Genomic DNA, 17,352 nt, shown 5'->3' on the forward strand with positions numbered 1-17,352 from the left:
AATCATAGGGCTTATTTTTATGCATGTAACATATGTACTTAAAATTAATGTGTCACCTACAGGTGTACTACAGATAAGGACAGCCACATGGGTGTGGCGATGTGATTAAGATGGTGTGCTATTAAGATGGTGTGCTGTTAAGATCTTCTCGGTCTTGTGGACGTTCTCTCTGCATTTTGTGTGCAGTGCTGAGTGAAGGGGAATGAGGACCTCCCACCCTGCCTGTATGTTTGATTCCTCTTGGTTCTGTCATTGTCTACCTAATGTTTTTCAGCCACTGCCTAAGGGAAATCCTGGGAATTTGGAAAAGGAGGAGGGAGCACCCCAAAAGTAGGGGGCAGGGGACACCGGTTGGGCAGGACCAGAAAGCATAAGGTCAGAAAAGTTTGCAGAGAGGACCCAGGGATGGATGGCAGTTGGTGGTGGGGGATTAGGCGGGGCACATCCTAAGTGAGGTCACTCAGAATGTCCACTGTGAGGTGCCAGGGGCAAAGGCAGGTGATTGGTCGAGAGAGAGCATAAAGCATCAGGTGTTGCTAAGGCAGCTTTCAGACAGGAGAAGGCTTGGAGGGAGACATCTTGTCCCCTCCAGCTGCTCCTGAGAGTCCGCTTGCCTGCTGTTTGTTTTCCTGACCTGCTGACCTCCTGACCTCCTGACCCGACTGAACCCTTCTTCTCCTCTCAAGAGCTTGATTGGCCCTCATCCTTTCTGTGACCCCCTTCTTCTCCTTCCAAGTGCCCAACCCCTCTTCCTGTCACACTCCCTCCCTCCATCCCCCACCCCTCCCCTCCCCTCCCCTCCCCAACCCTCCCCTCCCCTCCCCTCCCCTCCCCCCCTCCTGCCTGGGGACCTCAGGGCCCTGAGAGGACCAGGACATGGAGGTGATGGAGATGGTTTGGTCCCACGTGCTGGGGTGTACTGGATATGAAATTACAAATGTGAGTAAACATCGGGCATCAGGTGTCCTCCTTTTTCCTGGGCTCTTTCACACTGTGGTTAAATAGCTGCTTTCTCATGGGGTCCTTGATGGGAACACATTGTTGGTGAAGCCCGAGGCTCTCAGGACAGGTTTCTTGACCAGCCGAGAGCGGCCCTGGCCACCGGCGTCCTCAAGATCTGAGTCCTATCAGGACCTCTTGGACCAAACAGCAGGTTGACAGGATGAAACCTGAAATAGTTACTTTATTGCATCAAAGAAGGAAGTGTGAACATCCTAAAAGCCATTGAGTTGTATGTCTAAAATGGGGGAATGGGTGAATTATATCTCAGTAAAGCAGTTTTTTAAAAAGCGAGAAACTCTTATTTACTAGAAGTCATAGTGAGACTGGCTCCCAGAAAGCTTGTCAGGATCCTGCTTCAAGTTGTGCGTGTTCCGGTCCCGTCCCCGTGTGGTGCGCTCTCCTGTGCATGCACCCTTCCTGGTAGTGACGTCTGGCAGTCCTGGGAGCAGTGGGGTCTCAGCACTGGGTTGGTGCTGGTCTGTTAAACAGGGAAATGTCATCTGTGCTCTGTGCTTTCTGGTTTGTTAATTTACAGCAACTGTTTTTTCTTTGAAGTGTGTTCTTTTCAGAAATTTTAATGTAACAAAAATATTCAATAGCCCTATAAATCTTTAAATATTTTTATTGAAGTATAGTCAGTTTACCATGTTGTCCATTTCTCGTGTACAACAGAATGCTTCAGTCATATAGGAAAATACATATATTCATTTTCATATTCTTTTTTTTTACCATAAATTACTACAAGATGTTAAATAGAGTTCCCTGTGCTGTACAGTGTAAACTAGTTGTTGTCTACTTATATAGATTAGTATCCATGAATCTCAAACTTCCAATTTTTCCCTTCCCACTCCCTTCCCCTCTGGTGACCATAAGTTTGTTTTCTATGCTGTAAGTCTGTTTCTGTTTTGTAAATAAGTTTGTGTTTTTTTTTTTTTTGATTCCACATGTAAGTGATATCATATGATATTTTTCTTTTCCTTTCTGACTACTGCACTTAGAATGACATTCTCCAGGTCCATCCATTCCCTGTTGCTGCAAATGGCATCATTTAATCATTTTTATGGCTGAGTAGTAGTCCATTGTATAAAATACACCACAGCTTCTTTTTTTTTTACATTTTTTTATTGAGTTATAGTCATTTTACAAGTGTGTCAAATTCTAGTGTAGAGCACAGTTTTTCAGTTATATATGAACATACATATATTCACTGTCAGAATTTTTTTTCTCTGTGAACTACCACAAGATCTTGTATATATTTCCCTGTGCTACACATTATAATCTTGTTTATCTATTCTGCATATGCCTGTCAGTATCTACAAATTTCAAACTCCCAATCTGTCCCTTCCCACCCCTCAGCCACTTGGCAACTGCAGGTTTGTATTCTGTGTCTGTGAGTCTGTTTCTGTTTTGTATTTATGGTCTTTTTTTTTTTTTTTTTTTGGATTCCACATATGAGCAATCTCATATGGTATTTTTCTTTCTCTTTTTGGCTTACTTCACTTAGAGTGACATTCTCTAGGGACATCCATGTTCCTGCAAATGGCATATTGTTTTTTTATGGCCAAATAGTATTGCATTGTATAAATATACCACCTCCTCTTTATCCAGTCATCTGTTGATGGACATTTAGGCAGTTTCCATGTCTTGGCTATTGTAAATAGTGCAGGTATGAACATTGGGGTGCAGGTGTCTTTTTGAAATAGGGTTCCTTTTGGACATATGCCCAGGAGTGGGATTATTAGGTCATATGGTAAGTCTATTCCTAGTCTTTTGAGGAATCTCCAAACTGTTTTGCACAGTGGCTGCACCAACCTGCATTCCCTCCAGCGGTGTAGGAGAGTTCCCTTTTCTCCACAGCCTCTCCAACATTTGTCTTTTGTGGACTTTTGAATGATGGCCATTCTGACTTGTGTGAGGTGATACCTCATTGTAGTTTTGATTTGCATTTCTCTGATAAGCAGTGATAATGAGCATTTTTTCATGTCCCTGTTAGCCATTTGTATGTCTTCACTGGACAATTGCTTGTTTAGGTCTTCTGCCCATTTTTGGATTGAGGTTTTTTTTTTTCTTATTTAGTTGTATGATTTGTTTATATATTCTGGCAATTAAGCCCTTGTCAGTTTCATGTTTTGCAAAAATTTTCTCCCGTTCTGTAGGTTGTCTTTTTTGCTTATGGTTTCCATTGCTATGCAAAAGCTTCCAAGTTTAATTAGGTCCCATTTCTTTATTTTTGCTTTTATTTTTATTGGACTTCTAGCAAATTCTTAGTTATCCCTTTCCTTTTCATCTTGGAGGCTGCCCCCAGGTACTGTGTCCAGCTAGGTCGATGGGGGAGCCCCGAGAGCCGAGAGCCGAGCTGATGTGAAAATCAGTGGCTGCAACCTGCTGTGATGTTTACAATGAGGAAATGCTCAGGAGGGATGTGACCAGGAGGTGGACGAGTTGTCTTTTTAGTGACGTGTCCTTGTAAAGAATGTTGATTTCCCCAAAGCAGAAAGTGTCCTTTATGTCCTTAGAATTGTCCAAATATAAAGAAAATTCAGATACATGCTGTGAAACTTACTGTGTCAGGAAAAATCACCTCCACACCCTAAAAGAGAAAGACTGAGAACACCTCATGGATTTAAGTGGGTTTGTTCTGATAGGCTTCCACCAGATTCTTATGGACCTGGAAAAACTGAGTGTCAGGAACAATCCTTGCACTGAAGCAGAATCAATGCCACATGAACACTCCACCCAAAGAAGAGTCTGTTCTGTGTCTTTGAGCCTACTAAGGAGGGCGCTTCTAGGTCATCTTTGTTGGGATTTTTTTCCCTCAAAGGGAATGAGGCTGAGTTCTCACAGATTAGTCAGCCCTCTTTCCCTACCACATCTTTGAGCATTTGGATAAACTAACTTGTCCTTCTCCACCGTTGCTCATGGCCGCTGACAGAACCTGAGTCCATCGGCCCTGATGGATAGACTCTAGGTAGGAGGCAGCTGCTGACGTCAGCGCTCAGACAGTGCCGTGTGTAACAAGCATGCCCACGGCAGAGGGGGTTTTACCAGTTAGCGACTAGATGGTGTTTGTTTTTGTGCCTTTGATCTGCGTGTCTCTCCTTTGTGCTGAGACCCACTGCTCTCTCAGACGGCAGCTATGCAAAGACAGTGCATGTTTTCCACCAGCACACATTTTACTGACCCCAACTGTGAGAGCTGACAATGACAGTGTTACTGATTTCAGAGGCTGCTTTCTAGAGAGGTTTTATTTGCACAAGATTGAAACTTGGTGTCTAGATAAAGTACAAATTACATTGTGCATTTATTCCCTCCTATAATACTTATGAATCTAGTTTTTACAAAACTGTGTTTGGCTTTTGTTTTGGTGACTGTACATTCCAGAAATACAAATTAATTTTCTTGGTGCTGTTAATGGACATAGGTGCAGTACTGTGAAATATGCATGTAAATTATTTGTACTGATTATTTTGAGTTCTCTTTTCATGTAACTTCATTTTTTGAGTAATCTTGTATAATATGATTAAAACTGTGTTATACAAATCCTTATTTATTTCAGAAGTCTGACATTACATGCTCTGGTTCAGAACCAAAGTGAATATTGAAGAATACCTCCATGGTTTTTAGATAGTTGGGCTGAAATATATCATTAATTTTTGTTGGAATAGTAATTTTGACATTATTCTAAGAGCTGGTCTGCTTACTCATGTGCAGTCTATAAATGTAGAAATACATCTCTGTACATCTCTCTGTATTTTAACATATCTTCATTGCTCTTTCCCCATACATGTTGGGTGTATTTTTGGAGACATTTCATAGGGGTTTGTCCAGGTACTTCATGAACATACAATAGAAGATGGAGGCGTCCCATGCCCTGTAGGTTTGTGTTTGCTTATTTTCAATTTCAAGTTGGCTTCTACATTCATAAGTTAAGTTTTGCTAACTATTTTAAAAATATTTGCAATGTGCCTGTCAGCAAAGTCAAATCTCTAATATTTTGGGTATCAGGTATTTGACGCATGTGTGCAGCAGTGAAACTATTACCAAATGAAGGCAGTAAACATGCCCACACTCCCAAGAGCTCCTTTGAACTCAAGTGTCCCTTCTCGCCTCTCTGTGGAGCTATTTGAGGATGTGGTTGAGGGTTTCTAAAGATGATTCTCTGTGACATATACACTGTGAATGTCTTTGAGGTTCCTCATTATATCCAATATCTTTTCAGATCCTTCACACTTTCGTTCTCCTTTTCCACCCTGGGTCTGATGTTTATGAACTTCTGTGGAAGCTTATTCTTCTTGCTGCCTCCTGGGGAGTTTCTAGTTTCCTCTTATTCATCTGGAGGACCGTCTTTGCTGTGAGTATTACTAAAGTACCTGACACTGTCTTTTTAATCACACCTAATAGGAATTTTTATAGTCACTGGACATTTTATTTGCCTGCCTGGGCCAGAATCCAGGAGTCTTTTCTTTGTTTCCTTTTAGATTACTAACTTGAACACAAATTAGTTTTGAAATGGAAATTTGTTGCAAAATCTTTATAGTAAGAACTCATTGAGCAAGACAACAGTATATTCTCAATGAGATAATGGCAATTTATAAACTCTTCTCTTCAATAACAAAACAGGAAGGTTAAGTATTTGGTGAGCCCATCTATCTCTCCACCTGCCCCTGCCTGTGTGTTGGGTGACAGGGGACAGGGAAGCTCAGTGTTCCCGAGCAAGTGTGAAGTTAAGGGAACATCTGTGGTTTTCTGTTTGCCCTCCGTGGATGCATTCTTCTATTGCCACATTATTGCCACTGGAGCTTCGACACTGTGATGATATTCCAATATCTTGGCAAGGTTAGGGGCTGGCCTTAGTCTCTGATCATCACTTAAAGTTTTGAATGAAGAAATAATGTGTTAAGGGTCAGGAAAATGTGTCTTTACACGGTATTAAAGTGGAGTCCTGCCTGGGTTTTACTGAACTATTACTCCTCAGACGATGACTTGTCTCTGAGTCAAGAAGCACGTTCGCTTCTTGAAAATGGTCGCTGTCTGTCCTGCTGCTACGTGTGCTTTTACTACAGCCATTGCTCACTTTCGTTCTCGTCTGATGTCTCATTTGATGTCCATTTGTTTTTAGTGGTCTTGACAAATCTTATGACATATGTTACAATTGCTTATCAATTCAACAGTCAACTCTATAAGATTTCAGAAAACCTTTCATTGAATGAAAGGGGTGCATTTTAATCTTAGTATAAAGATTTTGCCTTTATTTTTCTTTTAGTTTTCTCCTCTCTGTCTCTGTCTCTCTTTTGAAGGTTACACAACAATCCAGGTTCTGGACTTAAGTGGATGTTTGGTCTGACCAAAAAAAAAAAAATTAGATAAATGATGCATTACAACAACACATCATGAAAATAATATAGTTCAGTGTTGTTAAATATGAATATGCATTATGAAAATTGAATACAGTGATGTTTATTTAATAGAATGTAAGCAGATCTTTTGTTCTAAAATAAATTATTTACCAGTGTACTATCAGAAATGGTGAGTGAAAGATCATGCCTTAAGTAGGAAATTCTGATTTTTCCTGATTTTTAATCATATTAATTGTTATGCTGAACCAAAGTGATAATTGTGATTTCAATGGATTACTGTTTTGATAGTTTATTAGAAATTATAGATTTACTAATTACATGTTTTGACTTCAAATTTAATGTTTCTTCCTCTCCTAGGTAAAGCCTCCAGTGTGTCAAGGTAAGATATTAGGGCTTAGTTTCCTTTGTAATATTTTCTCAATACCAGGATTCGATGTGGATTTTAATTCAACTAAGAGTAAACACAATGACTTCTGATGTCTAACTGACTTCTCAACTCTTGAAAATTTTACTCCTGCGATGGTGTCTAAATGACATCATAGAGGAAGTTGGCATCTATTGAGCCAAGAGGCCAGGAGAGTCACAGGAGTAGGGAGACTAGGGTGAGTTTAATTTTGCATAGCAACCTTTAGGAAGCAGGTGATGAGAAGAGTGTAATGTTCAGAGTGAGTCCATAACATGAGCTGGCTCTTGGTGAAAAGTAAAGATGCTGAAACACTACTTGAGCCTGTCAGGACTCTCCAGGCTGAGGGAGGGATGCAAGATGTAGCCAGGCAGTGTGTGTCACAGCAGAGGGGAAACCATAGGCTGTGACTCAAGTGAAGGGAGCCATTCATGGCAGTGGGGACTTAATGGAAGTGATTCAGCCTGAGGATGATGCTTTCTGTGCAGGCTTCACACTCTGCTGACTGAGTGGGGCTGTGCGTGGTGGGCAGGGTGGCTGCCCGGCGCTCAGTAGGCCCTCAAGGGCTGCTGTTGGTGACTGATGATGCAGAAGGGCTGGTGCTGAGAAGAGGGATCTCAGCATCAGAGCGTCCCCGCTGGGCAGAGAGAAGATGCTTGTGCACTGTGTGGTCAGATGAGGGACTTAGATGCCTGAGAGAGGAGTCTGGTTCTGAGGGCTGTGTTCTAGAACTTCACATGTGGAGTCGCCTGTGACTGGCTGTTTTACGTGTGCTGCTTTCCTGAAGCAGTGATGGTAACATTCTCATCCTGGCGATGGAAAAGCTTGTCATTTAGGGCCTGTGTGTTATCCAGGTCCTCCAGTGACTAGGTGGGGAAGCCCACATGGTACCAAAGTGTTTAATTCCAGCGACCTTGTCCTTCAGGGCCCCCAGCATGGTTTTCATGAAAGATGATCTGCCAGGCAGCAGGAAGACACTGGAGGCCTGTGCAGGCCCAGTCAGGCGATGTTTTGAACTTGCCTTCTGTGGTGCTGCAGATAGGGCCTGGCTGTGGGGTGAACCTGCGTGGGATAAGGGTTCTATTTTTTTTTTCTTTTTTTTTAAGCAGGGGCATGTTTACTTACCTTAGTAATTGGAGGAGAGAATGTTAAGGGGACAGGATGCTTGGTTTTTCTTTTTCATCTCTGGTGATGTCAGAAGTATTTGAATGATTGAATTTTCTAAGAATGGTGCTTATAGCTGGGAGAGAATTTAGGGGAAGACTTTTTATTGTGTTTCTGCATCTTTGAAAAAAACTAATAAACTAGGAATCTCAATGATCTAACATTTAGAATGCCACTAAGATTTGCTTCCTTTAGGCACAGTAGTAAAGCTAAAAAGTTAATTATACTCATAGTGCCAGCCAGACATGTCTCTACTGCTAATAAATCATGATAATTCTATTCTACTGGGTTTTCTTGCCAATATGAGAAATTACTTCATCTCCTTTTAGTTAATTTAAAGCAGATGACTGAGCAGATCAAGAATTTGGAGAACGAAAACAGAGAACTTGCAGAAAATATATCTGCTTGGGTGCAGAAGGTATCCTTGTCTTTTTGCTATTTTTTTTTGTGTGTATGAGATTTCACCTTCAGTTCAGTTATTTGGCTCTCTTTTTCTTTCATCCTACTGTCCTGTTCCATGTGTTCCATAAGAGGTCTAGGTTCAAAGCAAGTGTCCTAGATAAAAAAAAAAAAAAAAAAAACCTCAAAAAAACCCCCCAAAAACAAATTTCTTCTGTAGAGCACAGGGAACTCTACTTGATATCTTGTAATCTATAATGAAAAAAATGTGAAGACAAACATAGGTGTATATATGTATGTGACTGAAACATGCTGTACACCAGAAAATTGACACATTGTAACTGACTGTATCTCAGTAAAAAAATAAAGCAAGTGTCATAGATGTAAAGCACCACTTTCTGTATTAGTGGAAGGGGTCACACACAAGATAGGTTCAGCTAGCAGTGTAATTAGTATTTGTAATTCGGTTTCCTTCATTGTATTGTTGCATAGACCAACAACGCAAAGAAATGCTTAAAGGAGACCATCAGGCAAAAGATGCTCTCTGAGAAATCATTGAAGTTTAAGGTACGAACCTCTTCTCTTGTTAGATTACATTCTGAAAACAGAAATGAAAGTAATGAGTAATTGTTACTAATTCAATGTTTCATTGAAGGAGAACTTGAAAACCATTGAGAGGGTGGATGAACGTTTGAATGACATCATTCAGATTGCTCAAGCTAAGCTGCAGGCAGTAAGGGATGCCAAGAGTCCACACTTGGTAAGAGTTGCCACGTTGACCATAGCCGGGCTTCTGAGGCTTTTTGTGCCCTGGGCGAGCTGCGCGCTCCCGCTCCTCCTGCTTTTGGCCACAGCAGAGTGTGAGAGCCCAGGAGCGGAACCTCCCTGTGAACAATGACCCAGAATTTCATGGACTAAAACCTCTGTGACTTTTTCTATTTCAGAGACTAGGAAATATGTCTTATTTTCACAACCTAGAGGGTTTTCTCACCACTCACACTGCCCTCCAAGATACACAGAAGATGCCAGGAAATACCTGAGAGGTGAAGGAAGTTACTAGACTAGGTGCACAGCTCCTTGCCCTGTTGATGTTAAACAGAGAATTTTTCATGTGAATTTGGGTAAACTTTGTTTATATTTCACCAGGGACACTCATTTGTGAGCTCTTTGACATTAGCAGTTTACCACCCTTGCTTCCCCTTGTCGTCCAGTCATGCCCTCCATTGTCCAGTGAGGAGGAAGCCTGTGGAGGCAAGGAAATATCTGTGCCTGGAGGTCTCTTTTTTCCACATTTATTTATGGGCTTGACATTTGTCCTTGGCTCAACCTGGATCAGCTGCCATCACAGGAAACTTAGGGGTAGTTGTGGATACTGGCTGAGAAGGGACAGGATTCCAAAAGGGTTGAAGAGAAGCAACTGCCCATCAGAACAAACCAAGACTTTCTGGAAGAGATTGGCAGGCTGGCAGTGGAAGAGGACCAGCTGAAGAAGGAAATGCAAAATGCAAAGGGTCAGAACGAGCTGCTAGGACGCCCAGTGCTAGAACTTGAAAGAAGAGGCCCTGTCTGCTGTAAACTCTCAAATGGAGCACTGTCTTCAGCCCCAAACCGAAATTCAGGGAAAGTCCCAGATGCTTTCAAGCATGTGTAAGGGAACATATAACACTTGCTTTCCTTTCTTTATAAGATTTGTATGTTGAGATTCATTTCACTGCCTTAATATCTTCTGGAGAGAATGCTCACCAAAGTCTTTGGACATGTACCAGGGCTAATATATTTATTTTCTATGGTTTGTTTTGCAGTTAACAAAATACTTTGTTTCTGGAAAAAAAATTACACTTTTTAAGCATATCACCCTGAGTTTTCATTGAAATCTTAGTGCATACTTTATTTCTGTCCTGTGTGGAGATACTGGAAAAAGGAACATCTCCAGAGAACTTGAAAGGTGCTGTTTCAATGAACACTTCAGGAATTTGAGGTAAATGCCTCCAGTTGCAGCAGGATTTCCACTGTACACATTAGCTTTCACAAGGAACAACAATCTCATGTTTTATAAGATTAAATGTTGATATCTACTCAAATTATTTTTCTTGGGTATTTAGTCATCAGTGAGAATGTTTTAAGTTGAAATTGCTCTTAATAAATCTCATGTCTGTGAAGCCACAGTGAAATCTGAAGAAATGCATGTGCAGGAGGACGTTCAGCTCAGCAGCAAGAAGAGAGTAAGGAATGTTACTCACCCCCAGAGATGCTTACCTCAGAGAACCGAGCATCACTGTGTCAGTGTTTAATTGTGCTGTAATGCACGTAAAGCAGATGGCCTGTCTTAGCTGATTCCAAGCGTACGATTCCTCTCGTGTTAGGTATGTTCACATTGCTGTGGATCAGTACTTCTTGAATGTCTTCTCACGTCTATCTTACAGCCAGGTGTTTCGAAGACCAGATCTGAGGGTTCGATGCAGCAAGCTGTGACAACTGAGGACTGCAGCCTGGAAGGTATGTTGCTTGTCGGGAAGAAAACTTTACATACAGGCTTCCTGGGAGATGTTGTGGCTTCAGTTCTAGACTCCTAGAATAAAATAAATATAATAAAGAGAGTCAAATAATTTATTGGGGTTTTTTTTTTGGTTTTCCAGTGCAAATAACAGTTAAGTTTACACTATACTGTAGTCTATTAAGTGAGCAATACCACTGTGTCTAAAAACCCCAATGTTCATAACTTAATGAAAATACTCTTTATTACTAAAAACTGCTAGCCATCATTGGAGCCTTTAGTGAGGTGCAATCTTTTTGTTGGTGGATGGTCTTTTTGTTTTTTTTGTTTTTTTTTTTTTTTTTACTTTTTTTTATTGAGTTACAGTCATTTTGGTGGATGGTCTTGAATTAATGTTGGTGGCTGCTGACTGGTCATTGTGGCAGTTGCTGAAGATCGGTGTGGCTTTTGCAATTTCTTAACATAAGACCACAATGAAGTTTGTGACAGGATTCTCTCTTCCTTTCAGGAACAAGTCCTCTGTCGCAGGCAATTTGACACATTTTACATACAGTAGAACTTCTTTCCAAATTGGAGTCAGTCCTCTCACACTCTGTGGTAATTTATCAGCTAAGTTCATATGCTCTTCTAAGTCTTTTGTTATTTCAACCTTCTTCACAGCATCTTCTTCATCAGTAGATTCCATCTCAAGAAACCAATTTCTTTGCTTGTCCATAAGAAGCAGCTCCTCATTCATGCACATTTTATCATGAGGTTGCAGCCAATCAGTCATATCCTCAGGCTCCAATTGTAACTCTAGTTCTCCTGCTATTTTCAGCACATCTGCAGCTCCTTCCTGCACTGAAGTCTTGAGCCCCTCAAAGTTACACATCAGGATTGAAATCAATTCCTTCCAAACCCCAGTTCATGTTGATATTTTGACTTCTTCCCATGAATCACGGATGTTCTTAATGGCCTGTAAAATGGTGAATCCTTTCCAGAAAATTTTCCATTCATTTGCCCAGACCCATCAGTGGTATCACTGTCTATGGCAGCTAAAGCCTTCAAAAATGTTTTTCTTAAATAATAAGACTTGAAAGTCATAATTACTCCTGATCCATGGGCTGCAGAATAGATGTCGTGTTAAGCATGGAAACAGCATTCATCTCATGCATCGCCATCAGAGCTCCTGGATGACTTGTGCATTGTCCATGAGCAGTAATATTTTGAAAGAAATTTTTTTTTGTGTTTTGTTTTGTTTTCTGAGCAGTAGTTCTCAACAATGGGCTAAAATATTCATGTTGTAAATAGATGTGCTGTCATTCAGGCTTTGTTCTATATATAGAGCACAGAGTAGATTTCACTTGATACTCATGGGACATAGGATTTTCATAATGTTAAATGAATATTGGCTTTGTTAGCCGCTAACAGGAAAATCAGCCTATCCATTGAAGCCTTGATGCCAGGCGCTGACTCCTCTCCAGCTGTGACAGTGCTGGGTGGCCTCCCCTTGCAGTTCTCTGCATTGAAAACCTGTTGTTTAGTGCAGCCACCTTCATTAGCTGTCTTAGCTTCATCTCCTGGAGCACTTGCAGCAGCCTCTGGGTCAGCTCTTCCTGCCTTACCTTGCACAAGTATGCAGTGGAGATGGAATCTTGCCTTAAACTTCATGGGCCAACCCCCTGCTGGCTTCACACTTTTCTTCTGAAGCCTCTTCACCTCTCTCAGGGTTTATAGAATTGCTGAGAATTAGGGACTTCCGCTGAATTAGGCTTTGCCTTAAAGGAATGTCATGCCTGTTTTAATTAAAATGATAAAGAACGAAATATTTCAGGAACTACCAAAATGTGACACAGAGATAAGAAATGAGCAAATGCTGCCAGGAAAAAATGTCACCAATGGAATTGCTGTACTCAGGGTTGTTACAAATCTTCAATTGTTTAAAAATATGCATTACCAGGGAGGGCAGTAAAATGAAACATGCCTGTAATAGCAATGAATTTGCACTGGGAAGGTAAAAAGTGGATTCCTGCCTTCAGAATTCTCTCCTTTCTCCACTCCCCGGCACAGCCAAGCTCTTGAGTGCACATGTGCACACACAAAGCCAGTTGTTTTATGTTTATAGAGAGTAAAAAGAAAATGCAAGACCACCATGCTGCATCGGGATCTCTGAAAGAACGTGAGGAAGACAGTTTCCAAGAGGAGGTGAAGAAAGTACGTGTCCTTGACAATGAAATCAGTAGACAGAGAACTATGGACACTGAAGGGTAAGATGTTCCCGTGTTAATTATGACAATGTGTGAATGAATGTGTGGAGTTATGTGGATATTGTAATACATTTCAGAATACTTAACACCATATTTCTTTACCATATTCAATCAGTACAGATGTGCATTTATTTTTCGACCTTGATTTCTGTAATCTGCTGCTTCTGTTCATTCTAACTGGTTACCAGAGTCTTGTTTGTATTAGGTTGAGAGTTTAGCGGGTTCTTGGACCAGATTTAGTCACTTCATTATCTGGATCCCCCTAGGTCCATTTTTATTGTCCTTAGGTTTCAGCCACATCAAAGTGTCATGACCTGCTATGTGTCTATCATTTTTAATAAACTCTAGACATTGGGTAGAAAATAGAGAAAATTTGAGGCCTCGTGTGAGGTTAACTTGCTGCAGAGAAGGTGGGCGTTACAGCTGGCAGGTGGTCAGGGTGTGCCAGCAGGGCTGCATCCTGTTAACCCAGTTAGCAGCTGAGATCAGTCAGTGCAGCCAGCCCTCGTGAGGCCCGTGTGTCTCCTGTCCACCTTTGTTTCTGGCATGTAGCTCTCGTGAGATCCCAGCTAAGGCCTGTGGGTCTTTCTAGGGATCACCTTCGCTGACAGACCGTGAGCTCCAGCTGCCTGACTGCGGTGCCCGTGCGTAGGGGGCACTGGCTGCCAGGCTGCTCTGCATCTCAGTGGTTTCCTCTGCAGTTACCGAGTGATCCCCGGGGAAGGTGGGCCCAGTCCTGGGCTTTATTCTTCTCCATCTTGGCCTCATGTCCCTTCCTGGCTTGTTAGCAATTTGGTACATTCGATCATGGATTTCATAATTTGTCCAGAGTTTCCTGTCATTCTCAGGGAGAGGTCATGGACGTCACACCCATTAACCTGCTTTCAAAAACAAACATTTCCTTATATTTCCTAAAGGATCAGGTTTTGCTCCAGGTTTTGACTGAAATCTGGGCTCTCTGTGGGAGAAATCAAACAAGTCATGAATGCTTGCTTTACCCTAATGTATTTGGTTGTGATGACTTGGTCAGACCCTGATCCCACGTTGAAACACAGTGAGCTCGCGCTGCCCCAGGCACAGGATTCTGAGCCTGGGGGGGGGGCAGAGCACACCTCACATGGGCTTTTCCTGTGTGTTTACTTTATGCACAAATGAGTAGGGGTGGGGACACTGAAAGGAAGCCCAGATACCAAGCACTTGCCAGAGGACTGAGTGTAGTTTTTTCATATTTATTAGTGAGGGTACTTTAATTCTTTCCTGTGTATTTATCAGCCTGAACATTTATGGGGAAGGGCGAAAGGAACATGGAATTCTTCCCTTCCAGTTTCTGGGAGAGAAACTGGCAGAATTTCAGAGTTTCTTTCCCCTTTCAGGAAGGTGGACATGAACGGATGTGAGCTGGTGGGAAAGCAACGGCTTCTGGCATCAGAGGAGAAGGCAAAATTGGCTGAAGAGGAGACAAGAGAGTACAAGTGAGTTCAGCTCCTCCGCACCTGTGGCTCTGAAAACACCTGTTGGATTTTTTGAAAACTTTTCTAAAATGTTTAGATACAATATCATAAACCGACCCAAACAAAAGACATTTGTATACATGGCTTTACACAGGAGGAAAAGTGTTAAGTTTTACACATGTTAAGTTAAATGTTTAACTTTAAAAAGTATTAACTTACTAAGAAGTTCCTGGCCCCCAGTGCTGGCCAGACTGAGAGGAGAGAAGGTTCACAGAGATGTTTCTGAAGGTGCTATAAACCATTCTCACCCTGAGGACAGCAGTTTACTGTAGCGTCAGTCAGACCAATAAACATGCCCGTGCTGCTGGGGAGACCCAGGTGTAAGACGTAGGGTCAGGATGTAAGGAAAGGAAGAATCAAGCTTTGTGATGAAAGATGCTCAGCACAGGACATGTGAGGGAAATGCTGAGAACGGGAGGAGGAATTGTGTCAGCTCAGAACCCGGCAGGCGTTCAGTAACGGTGACGGAAGGAGTGGCTGCAGCGACAGCTTTCCCCTGCTGTGCTTCTGCAGCCGTGTGCAGTGTGTCTTGAGCGGTGAGATGATGTGTGTGAGTGTGCAGTGCAGATAACGTGGACTGGGGCAGGTTACTTAACAGCATACCCAGCATTGTGTCTTCTCTGATGGAACAATTTGTAACTCATAGGATAAAGCTTGAAGAATGTCACGTTCAAATGCGGGAAGCAGAGATCACTTGGAGACACCAGGTAACCTGCCTTCCTCCTGACACACCGAGTCCTGAGAACCTGATGCAGACGGTTACTGTGGCCCTGAGAACCCCTCACCATGGGGTGTTTCTTGATGTGTTGACTTTTTCAGGTCGCTCTTGCCGAGAAGAAGGCCCAAGACAGCTCGGTAAGAATTTGTTTCCTTCTTTCCCTTTGTGCACAGTTGACCACAACTGAACGTGGATGTGTTTTTCTCCCACAGCTCAGGGCTCAGGAGCTGGAGAGGGACAACTCTGACCTGCGAAGGGATAACTCGGACCTGCGAAGGGACAACTCGGACCTGCGAAGGGACAACTCGGACCAGCGAAGGGAAGTTGCCCACCTGAAACAGAGGTACAGAATTTTGACACATTTTTACGGGTGTTTTGAGATTTTTAAGGACTGGTTGTTTTGTGCCTAGTAGAAGAATTGGTGGTGTAATTCGTATTGAAGCCATTCTTTATCTTTAAGATTGGATGCAATCTGCAGACGGAGGCAGGCAGAGGAGTACATGAGGCAGGAGCCCACCCCAGAAGGACCGTACAGGCTGCACCCTCCCCTGAGAGGTAAGGAGCGCACTGTGAAGTGCGGCAGCTCCATTTCTGCAGCAGGAGTCACCCAGTGGGCTGCTTTTCCAGGTAGTTGTCGGGTTTCCTGGACACCACACCACACACTCACTGCGGGGAACAGGTTCACAGCTGGGTGACAAGATGCTGTTTTCTTCACGGGCCACCAGCCAGCAGGGCTCTGTCCCCTGTGAGCGGTGGAGCTCACTCCCCTCCAGGGACTGCAGGCCGCCCCCCAGGCTCTTGCTTGGCTGGCGTGGCTGGCATGGCTGGTTTCTGTGCACTAGAAGACGTGAGCGTCAGCCCCCTCTTCCCGCCTTGACACGGTGTTGAAGGCTGAATTTCTTTCTCATTTCAGGAAAATAACATGGATGACGTTTTAGAATGAAGGCAATATGTCATAACAAGAAAAACATTTTTCTTTATTTGCCTTGGTGGATAAATATTCTATTCAAGATCTGCTTTAAGGCAGCAGGCATTTCTTCACTAATTTTGCAGGTCCCTTCATTCTTATAAAAAAGCTTGCACAGTGACCTAAAGTAGCCAGTTAGTGAGTGACATGACTGCGTAACCTCACTCTCCCAGAGTTAACATGTAACTCTAAAAAGTCTCCCACCAGCTACTCCATGTAATTCACCATTTTTTGCCGGTGATTACAACATGAGTCATTGAGGCCACTTCTTTCATAAATGTTTACATGACATCTGGTCACTTATACAAGACATATCCTGTCAGACAGAAGGCTTTTAACAGTTTACCAACAGGCTGAGGAGGAAGAGGTGGAGCTCACAGTCAGGGGTTTTTGGATACTCTTCCTATGAAAGACTCTTCTTACTTGAATGTATAACCTGTGTACAGACTGATTTGCCCTGAAGTGTGCTGTGAGTCCCCTGTGTCAGTGCTGGTTGCCAGGGATCTGAGCCCTGAGCCCCCGTCCAGGGTGATTAGCTATGAAAACACCTGAATCAAGGCTCTGTGGTGTCCTCGTCATGGATCAGGGGTCCAGTCTCCCCTCATCCTCGGGGTCACCTGAGGCGTGAGGGAGACCTGCGGCCTCTGTGAAGAGCCTGGGGCGCGGGCGGCAGTGAGAGCTACTACAGGAGGGCACGAGGGCTCGGCTCATGTTTCCCCCGCACGGCCTCTGTCAGAGAGAATCCACATTAAGCACTCCTCTCCCTTTACAGCTTCAGGGCCGGGTGGCACCTCTGTTAGGAATGGCAACGCCTTCCCGGCTCATGTGGGAGAGGAAGCCCAGGTAAGTAATTTTTTCCACTTGTGTTCCAGTGATCATTTTCTATTGAAATTATCTCTTGAAATACCATTTTCCTTTCGAAAAATCCTTTCCTGCCTGCCCTTCCCTATGGATTTGGTATTCCGAGATAAGGATGCCCTGTGATCACTGTGACATGTGACAACACTGTTTTGTCCCCAAGTCCTCCTGTGCAGCCTGGGCTGCAGGCAGACACCAGGGCTGATGGAGAGCATGGCGCTTGGCTGCCGCCT

General features: G+C 43.0%; 1 protein-coding gene across 1 annotated transcript in view; it reads left to right on the forward strand.

The window, feature by feature from the left end:
- Positions 1–832: 832 nt before the first annotated feature.
- Positions 833–17,352, forward strand: part of LOC140685458 (uncharacterized) — a 43,487-nt gene continuing 26,967 nt past the window's right edge. Inside the window, exons 1-14 of the mRNA XM_072952262.1 lie at positions 833–939; positions 5,222–5,353; positions 6,717–6,738; positions 8,256–8,344; positions 8,818–8,892; positions 8,981–9,085; positions 10,749–10,821; positions 12,924–13,065; positions 14,439–14,537; positions 15,223–15,283; positions 15,396–15,431; positions 15,507–15,637; positions 15,755–15,849; positions 17,034–17,104. Coding sequence (XP_072808363.1) covers positions 877–939; positions 5,222–5,353; positions 6,717–6,738; positions 8,256–8,344; positions 8,818–8,892; positions 8,981–9,085; positions 10,749–10,821; positions 12,924–13,065; positions 14,439–14,537; positions 15,223–15,283; positions 15,396–15,431; positions 15,507–15,637; positions 15,755–15,849; positions 17,034–17,104 — 1,194 coding nt within the window. The 5' untranslated portion in view covers positions 833–876. The remainder of the gene's footprint in view (positions 940–5,221; positions 5,354–6,716; positions 6,739–8,255; positions 8,345–8,817; positions 8,893–8,980; positions 9,086–10,748; positions 10,822–12,923; positions 13,066–14,438; positions 14,538–15,222; positions 15,284–15,395; positions 15,432–15,506; positions 15,638–15,754; positions 15,850–17,033; positions 17,105–17,352) is intronic.

This window comes from Vicugna pacos, chromosome 30 (genome assembly GCF_048564905.1).
Source record: "Vicugna pacos chromosome 30, VicPac4, whole genome shotgun sequence".
NCBI lineage: Eukaryota > Metazoa > Chordata > Mammalia > Artiodactyla > Camelidae > Vicugna > Vicugna pacos.